The sequence below is a fragment of the Vipera ursinii genome (assembly GCF_947247035.1).
Source record: "Vipera ursinii genome assembly, chromosome: 2".
NCBI classification, from domain to species: Eukaryota; Metazoa; Chordata; class Lepidosauria; order Squamata; family Viperidae; genus Vipera; species Vipera ursinii.
In genome coordinates this window covers 142,362,607-142,381,832 of record NC_139513.1, presented here as the reverse complement: position 1 = coordinate 142,381,832, position 19,226 = coordinate 142,362,607, and the positions used below count along the sequence as shown (strand labels likewise).

General features: G+C 37.9%; 2 protein-coding genes and 1 long non-coding RNA gene across 3 annotated transcripts in view; 2 read left to right on the top strand and 1 right to left on the bottom strand.

Moving 5' to 3' along the window:
• LOC310635062 overlaps nt 1–19,226 on the top strand; it is a 792,702-nt gene that overhangs the window by 245,446 nt on the left and 528,030 nt on the right. The window lies entirely within an intron of this gene.
• Nucleotides 133–10,268, top strand: COX11 (cytochrome c oxidase copper chaperone COX11). The gene is made up of 4 exons (XM_083351803.1): nt 133–408; nt 5,883–6,038; nt 6,675–6,800; nt 7,912–10,268. Exons 1-4 carry the CDS (start codon nt 136–138, stop codon nt 8,092–8,094), a joined length of 738 nt encoding a protein of 245 aa, XP_083207929.1. The 5' UTR covers nt 133–135; the 3' UTR covers nt 8,095–10,268.
• Nucleotides 10,314–19,226, bottom strand: part of TOM1L1 (target of myb1 like 1 membrane trafficking protein) — a 46,026-nt gene continuing 37,113 nt past the window's right edge. Inside the window, exons 9-15 of the mRNA XM_083353625.1 lie at nt 18,603–18,663; nt 16,499–16,613; nt 15,069–15,171; nt 14,677–14,737; nt 13,093–13,171; nt 12,257–12,338; nt 10,314–10,903 (exon numbers count right to left, since the gene is read on the bottom strand). Of these exons, the coding sequence (XP_083209751.1) occupies nt 10,843–10,903; nt 12,257–12,338; nt 13,093–13,171; nt 14,677–14,737; nt 15,069–15,171; nt 16,499–16,613; nt 18,603–18,663 (562 nt within the window). The 3' untranslated portion in view covers nt 10,314–10,842. The remainder of the gene's footprint in view (nt 10,904–12,256; nt 12,339–13,092; nt 13,172–14,676; nt 14,738–15,068; nt 15,172–16,498; nt 16,614–18,602; nt 18,664–19,226) is intronic.

Genomic DNA, 19,226 nt, shown 5'->3' with positions numbered 1-19,226 from the left:
AAGTTTTGCAGTAATCAAAGCGACAACCCGGCTGGGGTTTGACCTTGGTTACTCTCGCGATACTTGCTAATCGCGCTCGCCGGCCTGCCGAGGGCAGCCCGGCCGAAAGGGAGTGGTCACGTGACAGGAAGAAGCATGCGTTTGGGGGCAAAGGGCTGGGTGCCGGTGGCCCGAACGGTGAGAGGCTGGGGCTGCGGGCCGGTTCGGCTCTGTCACCGTGGCAACAGCCAGGAATTCCGCGGAGACCAGCGCGGTAAGAGCGCCGAGGCTATCGCCGCGTTCCGCCGGCAGCAGGAGCAGCAATGGAAGCACCGCAACAGGACGGTGCTCACCTATCTGGCGGCCGGGGTCGTGGGCATGGCAGGCTTATCCTACGCAGCCGTGCCACTCTATCGCCTTTATTGCCAGGTGAGGGGCGGTCGGGGGCGGGGGGGGGAGGTAGGAGGAGGCCGGGTTGGAGTCCACCTGCAGCCGACGATGCGTTTCCCTCTCCACGCCAGCCTGCCCCGTTAGGGTTAATGTGTTTGAAGGGTCGAGGGCGGGGCTCGTTCTTGTGGTCCGTGGAATATGTGATAGGAGAATAAAACGGCGATCTTATGGACGGATTGCTAATGCCTCCTTAAGTATCACCAGCTGCCTGCAATTAGTGCAGGTTCGCATCCCACCAGGCTCAAGATTGACTCAGCCTCCCATCCTTCCGAGGTAGGTAAAATGAGGACCCAGATTGTTGGGGGCAATTAAGCTGACTTTGTAATAATGCCGCTTGGGTGTGTGTGTGTGAAAGCCCTAATAAGCAGGCATATACATAGAATGAAGGCTACTGCTAAGCTTGTAAGCTGCCCTGAGTCTTCGGAGAAGGGCGGGATATAAATGGAATAAAAATAAAATAAAATAAAATAAATGTCCTTATTCTAAACGATGTCGTTTAAATTTATTATTCCCAATAATAAATTGGGATGAGACGGCATATAGGGCGGAGGTACAAACAACAACTTGCAGCTAAACATTGGCAAGACGAAAGAGATGGTGTTAGACTTCCGGAGAAAAAAGGAGGAACCTGCCCCACTTTACATCGGGGAGGACTGTGTGGAGAGAGTTTCCTCCTTTAAATTTCTGGGAGTCTACCTCTGTGAAGATCTGACCTGGAAAGTTAACACAACCCAGGTGGCTAGAAAGGACCAACAGAGGCTTCACTTTCTTAGGGTCTTGCGGAAGAACAGGGTAGAACAACAGCTAATGACCCTCTTTTACCGGTCTACCATAGAGAGCGTCCTCTCGTATGGTACTGTGGTTTGGTATGCCGGTCTGACAGCCGTGGATAGGAAAGTATTACAGAGGGTAGTGAGCACAGCACAAGACATTGTGGGCTGTTCCCTGACACCACTGGATGACCTCGCCAGGGCTCGTTGCCTTGGAAGAGTGAGGAAGGTTCTCAGGGATGACTCACACCCTGGACGGTATCTCTTTACTCTCCTACCATCCGGTAGGAGATATAGGAATATAGCCAGCCGTACCAACAGGCTGAAAAATAGCTTTTATCCGTGGGCTGTTAGGCTTTTAAATAGGACATAATCTCTGTGAACTTATGCAGAATTGACTTGGGAGGCCGGTGTGTGGTGTAGTTGGTTCACATGGTGTGGTAGGATGGAGGGTTTGTTGTCACTGTGTGTTGGGGGGAGAGAGAAGGGGGGGGAGGCTCAGCTAATCTCAATGTACACATGTACTTTGACAATAAAGGTTTATTATTATATACTTTTCTCTAAGATGGCTGTCTTGTTTGCATTTGTGCACAGGGAAACAGGTGTATGACCGTCAGGCCTTTTCCATCAACTCTTTAAGTACGTGAGGTGTGATGGTTGACATTACGGTTGACTTAAAATTTAGCGGTTGACTTAAAATTTAGCGGCAGTATGGATTTTTGGTGTTCTGATTTTGCTTTCATAATGAGCTCTTTAAATGTTACTCACTTTCAGCCAAAAAAGGGGTTGCATTTGCAAATCTCAGATGTATAGTACACGTTGATGTATTAATCCTTTCTTCCAGTCCCACTTTCCGTATATACACTGAATACATGAAATAGACATTGAGTCAATATGTATTTTTGTCTCTTTCCCTTCTCTGTTGTGACTTACCCTCTTTCTCTAAATTCAATTCTTACAGTGGTTTTTGTCACTTTAAAGATTCTTCAAAAGAATAATAGATTGTTTTGACACATGCATTAGCTTTGATATATTCATGGTCTTGCCATTCTAAGGCCTCTGTATGGTTAATATTCTAAATCAGAAGTAAACGTCCACATATTCTTCTGCTCTATCCATTATCCACCTTGTTTTCTATCGTATGCTCCCCTGAGCCTTTTCTAAAATACTGTGTTCCTGTGTTGTTTTTTCCCTCTTCAGCTATAGTCCTTTTTTTAAATAAAATCTTAAGCCAAATGTGATTGTGTGAAAAACTACTGCCATGATTTCAGTAATTTGTGCATTTGTTTTGCATCTCTTTTTACTGTTTTATTGCCTTGACTCATTTTTATGTTCTGATATTTATTTGGTAGGAACTAATATAACTATTGTGATGAATATGATTGTATTGATTGGTTTTAACCTCTCTCTATATGAATATTTGTGTTTTTATAGCCTGTAAGCTGCCAAGAATAATTACATTACTCTGTGTGTCTAGAAGTATAATAAATATACATTGAGATGTGGATAAGCTGTGATTGGTAGAACTGAAACGTGAACATTCAAGGCTTGGGCTGAAACAAAATCTGAATACATATCTTGAAGAGATAGATAGGACAAGGCTGGTACTGTATGTCTGTCCCTTCCTTCTGCTGCAGGTGGTCATCTCACTTGTCAATTTTCTTAGTGCTTTCCATTCGCTAATTCTCCTTAGTTGCTTAGCTTTTCCACTGATGTCCTTGGTGTCAAACATGCCTTGGGCCAAACCTCTAATTATCTCAGCACTTTCCATTCATTTTTACTTTCTTTTAACCATCTCCAATGTTCTTGGCTTTTTGCCACATTCTATCCCTCCTAATTTCTTTCTTTCTGTTTTGACAATTTCAGTTTTCATTGATTCATGTATCACACTTTTCATGTTCACAATTGTTCATGTCCTTGTAAACTCTTCCAGTATAGTAAAATCTGTTTAACAACTTTTTAGTAGTCTTCAAATAATAAACTTAAACTGCATCCAGATTTCAGCTATATTAAACAGTCTATTGTACCCCAAATAATCCAGATCAAAGAAATTTATATAATTTATATAAGGTACCTTTAGTATACTTTTGACAAGAGATGTCAATTGTCAATTGACTCAAATGGCAGATTGAATGGACATTTGAATATAACAAAGATTTTACTGGCCTTTCTTTGTATCTGATTACATCATCACATCCAGATTTCTACACGAAAATTCATTATTCTTCAATTAGTAGACAATTATTTTATGACTTCTGGAACAAAGGGATTCTCATTATCTGGTACCACCATCATTTGTCAATGTTCCAGCCATACCCATATGCTTGCCTTGTTAACAATATAGAGATAGTTTGTTCTTTTCTTCTGGTTTTTATGTTTGAATTTCTTGTCTAAAATAACTTCTCTTCCACTTTTAACTGTTCAGAAACAACTTACCGTAAGTTAGTGCTCCCATTCTTGTCAGTTTTACTGAAACAAGTTTCACCATTACATGAAAGTGTTAATCTGCTAAGAGGGAGCTTTGTAAGGGGATTTTACAGTTTCATGAAGGTGGGACAACCGTGGTTATATATTTCCTCTAGCAACCGATGTAGTGCACATATGAATTTCCTTAGTGTACTTAATGTCTTTCTTGTGAAGTCCCCATTGGTATTTACAGGGAGTGCAGAATTATTAGGCAAGTTGTATTTTTGAGGATTAATTTTATTATTGAACAACAACCATGTTCTCAATGAACCCAAAAAACTCATTAATATCAAAGCTGAATATTTTTGGAAGTAGTTTTTACTTTGTTTTTAGTTATAGCTATTTTAGGGGGATATCTGTGTGTGCAGGTGACTATTACTGTGCATAATTATTAGGCAACTTAACAAAAAACAAATATATACCCATTTCAATTATTTATTTTTACCAGTGAAACCAATATAACATCTCAACATTCACAAATATACATTTCTGACATTCAAAAACATAACAAAAACAAATCAGTGACCAATATAGCCACCTTTCTTTGCAAGGACACTCAAAAGCCTGCCATCCATGGATTCTGTCAGTGTTTTGATCTGTTCACCATCAACATTGCGTGCAGCAGCAACCACAGCCTCCCAGACACTGTTCAGAGAGGTGTACTGTTTTCCCTCCTTGTAAATCTCACATTTGATGATGGACCACAGGTTCTCAATGGGGTTCAGATCAGGTGAACAAGGAGGCCATGTCATTAGATTTCCTTCTTTTATACCCTTTCTTGCCAGCCACGCTGTGGAGTACTTGGACGCGTGTGATGGAGCATTGTCCTGCATGAAAATCATGTTTTTCTTGAAGGATGCAGACTTCTTCCTGTACCACTGCTTGAAGAAGGTGTCTTCCAGAAACTGGCAGTAGGACTGGGAGTTGAGCTTGACTCCATCCTCAACCCGAAAAGGCCCCACAAGCTCATCTTTGATGATACCAGCCCAAACCAGTACTCCACCTCCACCTTGCTGGTGTCTGAGTCGGACTGGAGCTCTCTGCCCTTTACCAATCCAGCCACGGGCCCATCCATCTGGCCCATCAAGACTCACTCTCATTTCATCAGTCCATAAAACCTTAGAAAAATCAGTCTTGAGATATTTCTTGGCCCAGTCTTGACGTTTCAGCTTGTGTGTCTTGTTCAGTGGTGGTCGTCTTTCAGCCTTTCTTACCTTGGCCATGTCTCTGAGTATTGCACACCTTGTGCTTTTGGGCACTCCAGTGATGTTGCAGCTCTGAAATATGGCCAAACTGGTGGCAAGTGGCATCTTGGCAGCTGCACGCTTGACTTTTCTCAGTTCATGGGCAGTTATTTTGCGCCTTGGTTTCTCCACACGCTTCTTGCGACCCTGTTGACTATTTTGAATGAAACGCTTGATTGTTCGATGATCACGCTTCAGAAGCTTTGCAATTTTAAGAGTGCTGCATCCCTCTGCAAGATATCTCACTATTTTTGACTTTTCTGAGCCTGTCAAGTCCTTCTTTTGACCCATTTTGCCAAAGGAAAGGAAGTTGCCTAATAATTATGCACACCTGATACAGGGTGTTGATGTCATTAGACCACACCCCTTCTCATTACAGAGATGCACATCACCTAATATGCTTAATTGGTAGTAGGCTTTCGAGCCTATACAGCTTGGAGTAAGACAACATGCATAAAGAGGATGATGTGGTCAAAATACTCATTTGCCTAATAATTCTGCACTCCCTGTAGTTAGTCTCCTTGAACAATAAGATAAGATAAACCTTTGATCAACCATGACTTTGGTGGTAGGACCTCAACTGCTGCTCAGATTATGGCTGTGGAGTACTTCAGATTCAAAAACTTGCTTCGAAGCATTAATGGGTGCACACATTGCTTCTCTCTCCAACTACTTAAACCAAACTCATATTTTCCCAGGATCTTACTGCAACTACAGAAGAAAACTGCATGATCCTGAGAAAAGACACAGCTGCTTTAAGGAGCTGCAGAGAAATATTCCATGAGCACCCTTGCAAACACTGAGGCATCTTCTTGCCTTTGAATCTAAAGCACTGCCCAGCTCTAGTAAGTGTTGCTAATTTTAAGTAAACAATTTGTAATGGAAAAAAACTATTCAGTTTTTACTTATTGCCATGAAAAATAATTTGTTTTCAAGTAGATTGTTTTTTAATTTCATCTTATTTTCCTTTCAGGCTACTGGGATTAGTGGGTCAACTTTACCAGGTCACAGTTCAGACCAGATTGAGACTATGGAGCCTGTAAAAGACCGCATCATTAAAGTCACCTTCAATTCAGATGTACATTCAAGTCTTCAGTGGAACTTCAAGCCTCAGCAGACTGAAGTTTATGTAAGTAATTAAAATCTTCTAGGTGAATTTTGCATGAACTTTTACAAGCATTTTTTAGAATAAAATGATATGCTGCTTTTATAAAAATAATCAAGAATGTAAGTAGTTGTAGCCAACCGAGAGTTTTTAATTAAGAGGCTCGAAAGGATTAGATAATTAGATAAGATATAATTAGATAAGATATAATCAAACAATAAATTTTGTTTTACTAATTTATATTAGCAAAACTAATTTTAGAATTTGCTAGTAGCAAATATAAATGGCAGCCAGGTTAAATCCCAGTACATTGCTTGTTTGCCAAGTGCACAACTATAGTTTAATGTAGTCTTCTATGTGTGTTAAGAGTGACACAAATTCTGGTTAGTTTGTACAATCTAAAATGGCTTTTAATAAATATTTTGAAATATAATGCAACAAAGATACTCTACCTCAAATTATTAAGCCTTTAATGCTGTGTTTTTCAACCTCAACTGGTTTAAGATGCATGGATATCAACTCTCAGAATTCTGGGAGAATTCTTGAGAAACCCTGCTTTAATGTAACTTGGTGCACAGACTTTTTTTGAAAACCCATTTTGTATGAAATAAAAGTATGGAGAGAAGCTAGAAACATAACAGTTGTAACTTTTTAAAATAGGTGGTTCCAGGAGAAACTGCACTGGCCTTTTATAAAGCAAAGAATCCCACTGATACACCAATAATTGGAATATCTACCTACAACGTACTACCACCTGAGGCTGGACAATATTTCAATAAGATACAGGTAGGTGCTGCTCAGTTTGGTTAACTTCCTCAAATATTTCTAATTAAAAATAGTCTGTTTTGATAATCCACATTTGCAGAAATTCATAGAATTAGATTTATGGTATGGTATGATCTCAGTACTTCTTATTCTTGTCCTCTTGAATTCTGTATAACTTCATTTTTTTCCTTTATTTATTTTATTTTATTTTATTACATTTATATACCGCCCTTTCCCGAAGGACTCAGGGCGGTTTACAGGGTAATTAAAAACCAAGATACAAAAGTTAAAAACAAGTTTAAAAAAAATTAAATTTATCCCTGTATAAATAAAACCCCAGTTAAAATAAGATTAATCCTCAGCCTGGGCCAGAGAGCTCGAAGAGCCAGGTCTTCAGGTCCCGGCGGAATGAACGGAGGTCGGGGGCAGTCCTCAGCTCCACTGGCAGCTGGTTCCAAAGGGCAGGCGCCCCCACTGAGAAGGCCCTATCCCTGGGTGTCGTCCGCCGGCAATCTCTTACCGGTGGCACCCTGAGAAGACCCTCCCTGTGGGAGCGCACTGGACGAAGGGAACTTGATGCTGGCAGCAGGTGTTCCCTCAGATATCCCGGACCCGAGCCATGTAGGGCTTTATAGGTCATCACCAGCACTTTGAATCTCACCTGGAGGGCAACCGGAAGCCAATGCAGCTCGCGGAGTAGAGGTGTTACATGGGAGTATCGGGAGACCCCATCACAACTTGTGTAGCACAGGGGTAGGCAACCTTGGCTCTTTTATGACTCAGCTGGCTCAGGAATTCTGGGAGTTGAAGTCCACAAGACATAAAAGAGCCAAGGTTGCCTAACCCTGGTATAGCATAATAAATATAAGATTTCCATTAGTTCAAAATGCTCACTTTTCCATGAAATATGAACAAAACAGGGATGTTCACCAATATCACTTAGTTTTTGATCTTAATATTTAAATGTTTTATATTTAGACATATTTTAAAATGTTTATAAAATAATTGATAGAGAGTTTGAAAATAGTTTTGTTTTTAATATTTTTTTAAAAATGTATTGAAGTAAAGGTTAAAACAAAACATAGAAGTTAGCTCTTCAATTTTGGAAAATAAATCTTTTTTTTTCTTTCAGTGTTTTTGTTTTGAAGAACAAAGACTCAATCCTCATGAGGAAGTGGACATGCCAGTATTTTTCTTTATTGATCCTGAATTTGTAGAAGACCCAAGGATGGAGAAAGTTAATTTGATTACTCTTTCTTACACGTTTTTTGAAGCCAAAACAGGATATACACCACCCCTTCCAGGTTATAATTAACAATACAACATGTAGACTCGACATTGGAGTTTTCTCTTCAATTCTCTATTGATAATCCACTGACTGTGTAAAAATAATTTCTTTAACCCAGGAAGAAGACGCCAAATATTTCAGGCATTATGTTTTATTTTCTGAATATGCACTGGTGTATCTTCTCTTTGGAGATGTGATTAATCTTCATTTTAAAACCGAATTAAGAATATAAAGAAATGATATACAAAAATAGTTCATTTCGTTCATTTCTCTCTCTTTCATTTACAGGAAGATGTATCCAATTGCTAATTTTTATGACTGTCATTTTATAAAGTTTTTTTTTAATTTCAATTCCACACAGTTATCTAAATGTTATTTAATAGATTAGTGTGACAAAGGGTAAAATAGTAAATAGTTTATTTTTTGGAGATTTGATGTCTGCCTAATGAAGTATTAAGTAATCAGTAAAATAACAAACATCGCTAGATTGGACTTTACTTGCCTACCTTAAATCAGAAGTAGCACAATCTGGTAAGTTTTGTAAGCTGTTTTAAAGAAGTGTGCAGAAGATACTGTTCAGTGTACTATGTTAAAACTCAGTTATTCTGTGCAGCAGTTTTTTATTCTAAAAGCTACGCTCCTATTTTTCGTGAGTCACCCAAATAAATGAATAACTAAGAACAGCAACCTTTTATGAAATGCTAGTTTTATGAATCCCATAATATCCTCACTTAAAACTTTCCTCTTGAGTTCTTCTTCAGGGTAATATACTTTGATTCTATTCTATTTTCATTATCACCTTGGTAACACATAACCAGGTCAAATAAAGGTTTGAATAGCTGTATCTGTATAACATGCTAAACTTGATTAGGTTATCCTTTTCTGTGGCTTAGCATGTTGTACAAATCCAATGTCCCTTCTGCAAACTCAGAAAATAGATTAAAATTCAATAATTATGTTAAATTTGTTGCACTAATTTTTCAGTGTGGAAGATTTCTCCTAAATAGATCTATGTTGGGTGGGTGGGTGGAGGGTGTTGAGAAAATGATTTCACTAACACGAGCTTTTAACCTCAGTAAATTTGACTAGATCCCTGCCTTGAACAACTTGACAAACTGCTTTTCCAAAAGAAAGTAGTATCACTGTTAGGGTATAGTATGTATTGAAAACTGTGTCAAAATATGTAAAATATATTACATTTCAAATGTAAAGTGATTTTGTTCATCACAAATTCCACTGTGTGGTGGAAATCAGTGGAAAAAAAGAGGGGTAGAAGACCCCCCCATATAAAATCTTTATAGGTTTAACAATGTTATTGTAAAGCTCATTTAATAGTCCTAGAAAATAGGTTAAGCCTAACATTTGTTAATTTTATATTTTTTCCTATGCATCTCCCTAATATTTATAGAAGATCCCTTAACAGTCCAAAGCAAATCTGGTAGAGTGGATCTGATGCACCACAAAACACTACATAAAAACACGCTAACCATTAAAGCATTTGAGAAAATTTGTGTTCAAATTTAATTTAGTTTTCTATTCCATATTCTTTACTTGTATGTTAATAACAGCCATTGTAAAACAAATAATGTATACATATTACTCAAGACTTAAAGGGTACCAATTTATTTAAACTAGTTCTGGAAATGTAGAGAGAGAAAAGGCACTTATTTCAATCACACTTTTATATGACCTCATGACCAAGTAATTGTTAGTCAAGATAACCTGAATTGTTGGGAATAATAGAAAGTAACAGCGGTAATATAATCAAAGTCATTCCAAATATCACACAATGCATGTTTTATACTTTGCTGGATCCATGCATTCTGGTAGTGCTTGGCTGTAGCTGCTCCCAATACAACCTTCCATAACTTATGAAAACTACTTCATACATACAGTATTTAGCTGCATTGTAAGAGAGTGAAATAATCTAAGAAAACAGATAAAACTGTATTAAGGCAATGTGGAACAAGATATGCTACTATAGCACGTCACAATTGCTATCGATTCATATGCTCTGTTTTGCAGTAGCTTTTACATAACGTTCTTTTGCATTTAAAGTGCATTCCATAACCAAGAAAAGTGTTAGAATGGCTATCAGAAGAATAGGAAATGTACTGCAAGGAAATCTAACTTCAACCTCTGAAGTTAGTGATTATTTTTCACTAAAAACCAACATCAAAGACAAACTGTAAAGTCTTTCCTCCTAATGTAGCTATTAATTAAATCCTGCAGTCAGATTTCCTACCAGGAAATCTGACTGCAGGATTTAATTAATAGCTACATCTCTCCTACAATAGTTTGGAATTGTACTTGGGCCTCTATAGGTATTAGTCATCGATCCAACACTTTAGTTCTTCGGGATCATAAGCAGTTCTATCAGATACCAATCAATTATTCAGCAATATGCAGTGTAGTTCTTCTTATAGGAAAAGATGTTGCTTTTATTATTAAAGGATTCTATAAAAGTAACCTGCTTTAGATGAAAGATTCTGAGTGTTATATTTGCTATAAGAATGACATTTTGAAAAACATCCATTGTATCCATTGTAGATTTTGATCCAAAGATTGCATAAGAAGTGAATCTTGTATTTTTAATGAGTTGAACCCGATGCAATGTATTTAGGTGTGTAGGATACACATCTTAGATTTGAAGTGTCTTCTTAAAACACTTTATCCCAAATCTCAGCCTACTGAGTAGAAGTTGTCTTTACATTTTGAAGCAATCAGCAGAATCCACTATTTTGTTAAATAAAATCTTGCTATTGGTATCTGCTTCTAGCATTTGATGTTAACCTGTGCTTTGAACAGGTGTGGATCAATTTCTTCATAAATATGTCTGAAATCAAAGCAGATAATAAACAGTTTGAGACAAGGAATAATCTAAAAATTAGGAACATTCACAGGTAGGAGAGTTAAGGACAGATATAACACTAACCTCACAATCCTAGTCACATCCTTATAATAAAAAAAATTACTTACAGCATATCTACCAAACGTTTTTCTTTGAACCAGTCATCCCACATTTCAGCTAAGTGACAGTTAAAATAGTCATCAAACTGCTCATATTTTCATTAGTAACAAAAGTATGTCCAATTTGTGATTCAAATACACTTATCTCTTATTTGACAAACAATACTCCTATGATACCTGACACAATTCCTAACCGTTAGGCTCATCAGGAAGGCAAATTCATGTCCTTTTCCTTAACTCTCTTAATTATTACTTTGCTCAGAATAGGGGGAATAGAGTATTTTCATCCTCCCTCTGAAATACAGCTTTGACAGGCTATGGGAACTTCTGGGACACTGCAGTATGTAGAACGGGGCTGCCAGGTCAGGATAAAAATAAAATCCTTCCCTCTAGGGGATGACATGCTAGAATTAACTACATGTCATGTATTTACCCAATCTAGTTTCTATCAATGGCAATGAGCTTGCCTCTCAATCCATAATAAATTTATATAGTACTTAGTTCAGTGATTTTATTTATATTTCCAGACACTCCAGCCTATCCCCAGTTTAGATGGCCTCAAATATTCTCCAGTATTCTTGTGAACTTGTCTTTCTCCTTTTGCAGTCTCTCACTCTTTCATCACTCACCATGTGGTGATGAATGGATGTAGTTCTGCATTTTCTTCTCGGCTGTATATGGCTGAAGTGTTTGCTTCTTTGTGAAGTTTGGGTCTTTTACATGTTTTACTCTTTTCTATCTCGGAGAAAGGTGCCATCCCAGAGGCCAGCATAGACACCTCACCCTTCAAGCTACCAGCTGTTAATGCTTACCCTTTTCTATGCCTTTGCATTAATGATGCTTGCTCCAAAAGGAATAGTGTACGTATATAAATATTGTTTGTTACAATGGTAAAAATATGGTAGATAACTGCTCACTCAGCAAAACTTTTCTCTTTTCTATTGTACAGTATCTGCTAAGAAAGTTGGGGAATGGCAGAAGAGATATTGCACTCTAGTGGATGGTTACTATTAGATGCAATTCAGTAACATGAAACAAAGATCCATTCAAGAAATCTCTGTGTGGCTGTTTGATTTTAGTGGCTATCACTAATGTCTTAAAATAGGTACCACATGGTATTTTTGCTGCACTGGCATAAAAAAGCTCTCTATATTGGCCTGGACTATTAAGAACAAGAAATAAGCAAGCAAGAATTTTAATCATTTTGAAAATCACATACTTGGTTGGATCACAAGGAGCCAAAGGATCAAATTCCATTAGCTCATAATAATTAGGAGGATGTGGGTTGGTTTTTGATATGTCTGGAAAAAGAGAGACAAAAAAGTTTTGTTTTGCTGATTAAAAGTATTAAGAAACAAATCTCATATTCTATTTCAATTCTAAGATAAAAGATAAAAATTATATATGGAAGGGAGTGTGAAGGGAATAGGATCTGGGCAACATTTTCCTCCAGCAGTGAAGTTCAGGAGTGAGCAGACTATATACTTGAATACACTTTTTAAAATAAAATACCAAGAGAATACAGAGCAATTGCTACTGCCATCCTGCCCCATCTTCATATGTTCAATATGCATAGTGGTGAAGAAGTTGAACTAGGAATAATGAGATACAGGTCCACTCTCATTCACAGAAGCTGACTAGTTACCTACTCTCAAGAGTTGTTATAGTCAGGGGAAATGGGAGTGGGGAGGGCTAGGTACATCTTGAGGTCCTGAATGTAAGGCAGGCTATTAGACAGATAGACGGATGGACTTAAACCACACAACTAATTCATCTGACAATGGTGTAAACTTGCTTTTCCCATGGTCATATGATTGTGATTTTTGGCAGCTTTGATGGAAACCAGCATTTAATTCTAGTTCCTGGCAAAAAACATTCATTGAGTAAAATGGGTTTGGTTAACAACTGTAGTGTTTGGTTAACAATTGCTACCAAAAAAGTTGTAAATCACCACTATGAATTACAATTGTAATTCTGGCTCAATTACAATTACCTATAGTCTTGTAATTATAATAATGCAATTGCAAACTCTAATTGCAATAATAAAAATGTTACCTCCTGGTGGTATATTTCCTATACCATTACGTATGTTGTTTACTGCATTCAAGGGCTCTGGATTTAAACATGTGTTTACCTAAGGAAATTAAATGAATTAAATCAGATATGCAGGAAGATGCTTTGGTAAAAAAAATGGTTTAGCATAACAAGATGGTTCATTCATTTTTGTCTATATGACATAAGATTATAATAAAAGTGATTAAGGATTCTATTAATATAAACAGTACATTAAGTGAGCTTTTTGTTGGGCCTCTATAAATTAGATAATATTGAATAAATCATTTAGAAAAGATCCATAGGATTGTTTGGACTGCATTAACCCCATAGAATTAACACAATAGAATTCAAAACATTCTGTATTTGGCTTACGGAGTCAGATTCCTCAGACTCTGCATCCTGGGCAATACATTTTTTAAAAATCAACTTCAGCCTGGTGATTTTTTAAATTTATTTGTACCTGCACTCATGTAATATATGCTGGTTTCAAAACAATGAGCACTGGGGAAATAAATTCAGCCTATTGCCTTTTTGTATTTTTTGGTTATACAGATCTGTAGGGATTAGGGATCCTTAGCAACGATCTAAAAAAGTTACAGTTAATTTCCACAGTGCACGCTTAGTGGGTGTGTTGACACAACTCACTAATCTATAAATCAGTTTACAAAAGAGTGAATACAGCTAAAGTATCTACAGTTTTTCTGATCCTTGCAACTAAACTCGAATAGTTTAAGACTAAACTTGAAGAGCAGGTGACAGGTGTGACTAGGAGAACTTTTACATAGCTCTGGTTTGTGCACTAGCTACAACCTTTCCTGGATCATGGCTCCCTTCACTCAGTTATTCAAGGCCTGGTCATCTATCATCTGGACTACTGCAGTATGCTCTACATGGGGCAACTCTTGAAATCCATTCGGAAGCTACAGCTGGTTCAAAATGTGGTAAGAAGAGCAACCTTTGGGGCCCTTAGAATGGCCTGCATTACGCTTCTGTTCCGCAAACTGCACTGCTACCAGTCTGCTTCCGGGCACAATTCAAGGTGTTGGGTATGACCATAAAGCCCTTAATGACATAGGCCTTGGCTACCTGTCTCGTCCTGCTAGGACGAGCCTGCCCCACTTGTGCCGGCAGAGAGGGCCTACCGCAGATCCCTTCAATCAAAGAACTCCAACTATCAGGCTCCAGAAGCAGAGCCTTCTGTCCTATGGGCACACCCTTTGGAACATCATTTCCTCCAGGGTGAGATCTGCCTCCACCCTCCTATCCTTCCGTAAGAGTCTGAAGAAGTGACTCTTCTGGTTGGTTGGGAACTCAGTGGGGGACTACCACACTGGAGGTGGCTACTACACTGATAATAAAAAAACCTCTTCCCCCACTTCCCTACCTGCCCATCTTTTGTTCTCATATCGCTTTATTCTCACTGTTTTCTTTTTATTCTATTGTTCCATTATTTTGCTACTGTCTTCTTTGCACCACCTTTTCATTTCTCCATTTTTATTGTTGTAAGCTGCCTAGAGGTAGCCCAAGGCAAAATAGGCAGGCAATAAATTTAATAAACAAATCAGGCCACAGTTTGGTACTCACATTGATATACATTGGATCATTTGGGATCACCTGGGATGTCCTTTGTGCTTCTGTTGGGAATCTTTAAAAGGAAAAACAGTGCATTGGAAACCACCAACAAAATACAATAAAGATACAATGGAATATGATGGCTTTCCCTCTGTGCCCAAAATAGGACAATTAACTATTCAACTATTTTATTAGTCAATGTTATGCTTCTTAGTCTGTTGCTTCATTTGCAATAGCTATATGACTTTACATAAATTAGCTTTTAAAATGAAGGATTAATGAAAATCAAATCTACGGGAAGCCTAGCTAATTATTGAATAAACTTCCAACAATGAGATCTTTTGGCTTAACAAACTGTCAAAGTTTATCTAAATGTTTACATGTCTTTAAACATGGTTACTTACAAAGACTGTGAAGCATTCGCAATACCAGGTGAGTTTAGTTGAGGGTATATTGATGGCACAGCAGGATGAGAATGTGGAGCAATCACACTTTGGGGTGGATAATCTAAAGAGAGGCAAGTTAGTAGTTGTGAATGGCAGAATTTCCCTGCACATATTCAAATACAGGAAACAAATCTAGTCAGCATTTGGGAACAACATATTATTAGGGAGCTTAGTATTTAGCCTTTTCTTAAGCACACATGTGTTGTGAATGCACATGAGATACTATAACATATTGCCTTCTATATGGTAATCAGAACAGGTAATCCTCGACTTACAATCATAACTGAACCCAACATTTCTGTTGCTAAGTGAGAGCCGTAAATTGAATTTTGTCCCATTTTACCACTTTGTTTTGCCACAGTTTGTTAAGTGAATCCCTCAGTTAAGTTAGTAACACGGTTGTTAAGTGAATCCGGTTTCTCCACTGACTTTGCTTGTCAGAAGGTAATGGACCTCAGGAGACTGCAACTGCCCTAAATGTGAGTCACTTGCCAAGCATCTGAATTTTGATCATGTGACCATGGAGATACTGCAACAGTTGTGTGAAAAATGGTAATAAGTCACTTTTTCAGTTCCGTTGCAACTTCAAATGGTCACTAAACGAATTGTTGTAAGTCAAGGACTACCTGTACATCTGACATGTTAGACTGGGATAGCCATTCCATAAGCTTAGAGCTATGTAGCATAACAGTCAAATTTTCTGCCACCCGTGTGCAATTTCAAGAGCAATCTATCTTCTTGCTGCCATGCCAGGAAGACAGCAGAGGTACCCAAACCTGCAGCCTCTAAAGAAATTCAGTTAACCAGCCTACCCACTACTACTGCTCTGAATGTCAGCAGAATTTTTCTGGTAGCTGAAATGCATTTGAAACAATCCTAAATACTGATAGAAGATAAGCCACCATCTTTATTTGAAACATATTCAAAATTATTTTTTTTTAATCCCATTTATGTCCCGCCCTTCTCCGAAGACTCAGGGCGGCTTACAATCTAAGAAACACAAATCAATGTGCTTAGCAATAGCCTTCATTCTATGTATATGCCTGCTTATTAGGGCTTCCCCCCCCCCCAAGCGGCATTATTACAGTCAGCTTATTGCCCCCAACAATCTGAGTCCTCATTTTACCTACCTCAGAAGGATGGAAGGCTGAGTCAACCTTGAGCCTGGTGGGACTCGAACCTGCACTAATTGCAGGCAGCTGGTGTTACTTAAGGAGGCATTAGCCCACTGCTCCACCAAGGCTCATTTAATTTAAAATTTAAAAATACTATTACATTTAGCACAATTCTGAAACAAACCTGCAAAGTGAAACCCAAAGAAATTATTTTTTTCCTCACATAACTTCTAGAATTCTGTTAAAATATTAGAGTTTATATATTTTACTTACTTAACTCTGAAGATTGGGGAAGGTCAGTTCTCATAGGCTTTGGCACAGCAGCAGGAAGACATGACTCAAGATCAAGCAAATCACAGGAAGGAGCAGATGGTTGGTTGCCAACTGCCTTAAAATTAAACAAAGTTGTTAGACATTATGCCTACTTTGCCTCTAAGCCCATATTAAATACCTGTAACTGCAAATAATCTCTCAGTGAAACACATCTTGTAGGCAGTGAGTATCTCTTGAAGTCAGTGTTTATTTACATACTGTATTCATTCAATTTACATCCCGCCTGACATAAGCCATAGTCCATTTAAGGTAACAACAACACTAAAACAAACAACATTCTTTCAATAAAGGTAGATCAAATCAACACAAGATTTAAAAAACAGAATAGCAAATTCCACTTTATTTTTCATGAATGTTTGCAAAAGAAGTAGGTCCTAGCTTGGTGCTCAAAATATTTTGAATTGGGACTAGAAATACTTCTCAGAGGAGAGCAGTGCACTTTCATAGTAGAACTGATTGCTATATTTTTCTTCATGATAAGATGGGATGATTTAAGGTCACAGGTAAGCTGTTACAGTTCTTGTTGAGGCAGTCTTTCAGATACTCAGCTCCCAAGTAATGTAAGATTTTGTGATGGTTAATACAAGGACTTCTAATTCATCTTATATAGCCAATGTTAAATCTTTCCTGAAAATACATTATGTGGATTCTGACAACAGTTCCTGACAAAACATTTCACTAGCATTGATGATGTTACCTAGTTTGAGTAATGAAACATCTCGGAGAAAACAACCAAGTTCAGAAAGCATCAAGGACCCCACATTCTTTCATCTTCACAGCCACACTAGCCATTTAGATCTCCAATAACAAGGCTGCATCAAAATTACTCCCAAGAGATTTATTCTTCTTTGGAGGGAGTACAACCCTATTCAGACAGGCTATTCCTTTAACTCTTAGAACAAAGGGTCAGTTAAAGAACAGCCATCTTATGTGAATATGAATTCATATTCATGGTCTTAGCTATTCCAGCCTTCAAGTATTGATTCATCATCTTCATGCACTTACCTTGTTCAGATGACAAGAATTCATATTTGGTTTTATCAGCATCGTACTACATCTCTACCCCAAATACTTATCAGTTTTAGGGATTTTATATGAAAAACTGGCTATTCCTAAAGACTTTGGGGTAGGGTCGATGGACCTCTTTCAGATATATGTGTTTGCCACTTTGCAATGGGGGGGGGAGGGGGAATTGATTTTGATTATGTTATTTGTTTGTTGCTTTTGTATTACTTTTTAAACCTGTAAGCCACCTGGAGGCAGTTGTGAGTTGGGTGGCAACAAAAATCAAATCAAATGAATAAATATGAGAAAGCATGGATAATAGCATGGGTCTCTATGAAGTTCCTGATGTTGAACAAGAGGTTTCCATAGGTTTTTTGGACACAGTCACAAGAAACAAAATCCCCATTTCACCTTGTCCTCATACTTGCGGATGCCAAAAGTTGCTGATAAATTCAGAAGATCAATAGAGGCATATCCCTTGTCTCCTTCCCGGTGAGGACAATCCGTTCATTGGCCAAAACCACTGAAGCAGCAAATATAGCCTCAAAAGCCAGAATGAAATAATTTACTTCCCTCAAGGGTTCCTGCCCAGTTAAGAACACCTTAGAAATCTTGCTCAGTTTTTATATTTGTTACCTGTTATTTGATAAGCATAAATTATATTGAATGTGACATACGATTCTGTGCCAATCAGAAGATCACTGCACGCTGAAGATGAGTGAACAAAAGAGAATTGTTTTCTGCCAGGTGAGATTTAGATAAAGGCAGATGATAATAGCTGCTTTCCTGTGTTCACAACATGTTTTTTCCCCTCTTCTCTTTCTTGAAGCTCTTCATTCCTATCATGCTTAGAACGGATTTGTATTGTGCCAATCCTCACACCTCCCTGAATGCCTTTGTTTTTTCCACTAACTAGAATACAATGAAGGTAGGAAGATGAAAACGTTCAAAAGAATAAATTAAGCATTTAGTGAACTTAGTTCTGTGAACATTCAGAGTTTTGGAAGGGAAAAGAATTCAGAATTTTAGGATTACTTACTGCTGCACGTTCATTTTGGATCCTCTGATTCTCCCAGAAACGTACTCTGTTTCTAGAAAATCTAGATAAAAAATAGTGTAATCAATATAATCAGTTTCAAGCAAAGCAATTTCAGTGAGTTTTATTAACATAAAACACATAAATATGGAAACTAATGGCAGTCTTCATATTTATATGCAATACCTGTCCTTTTACATTTAAGCGTCTGGGATGACTTAGGATATTGAAAACTTGGGCACTATTAAGCCATGTAGATGATATAAGGAAACAAATACCTGTAGAGGTATTTACTGGAACAACTGAAATAAATCTCCTTTGTTCCTCTTGTGCAATAACAGGTAGGTGCTCCTATGTAGCACATGACTCAAAAGTACAAGGATTTCAGAGTATCAACTTCCTGCTCCTTTCTTGAGTGTACAGAACTGTTGGTTAAAGAAAGTTCTGGAGACTATTCTCCCTGAACGCACCTTATATATCTTTTCATGTGGAAGGAGGCTTTACAAACGAGAACCCTGAGAATTTGCAGCACAAACATATATGGAAACTTAATGGTCATGCCAGAGGCTTTCTGGAATATGGGACACAAGTGTCACAGTAAAGGGTACAGTAATGTCACAGCCCATA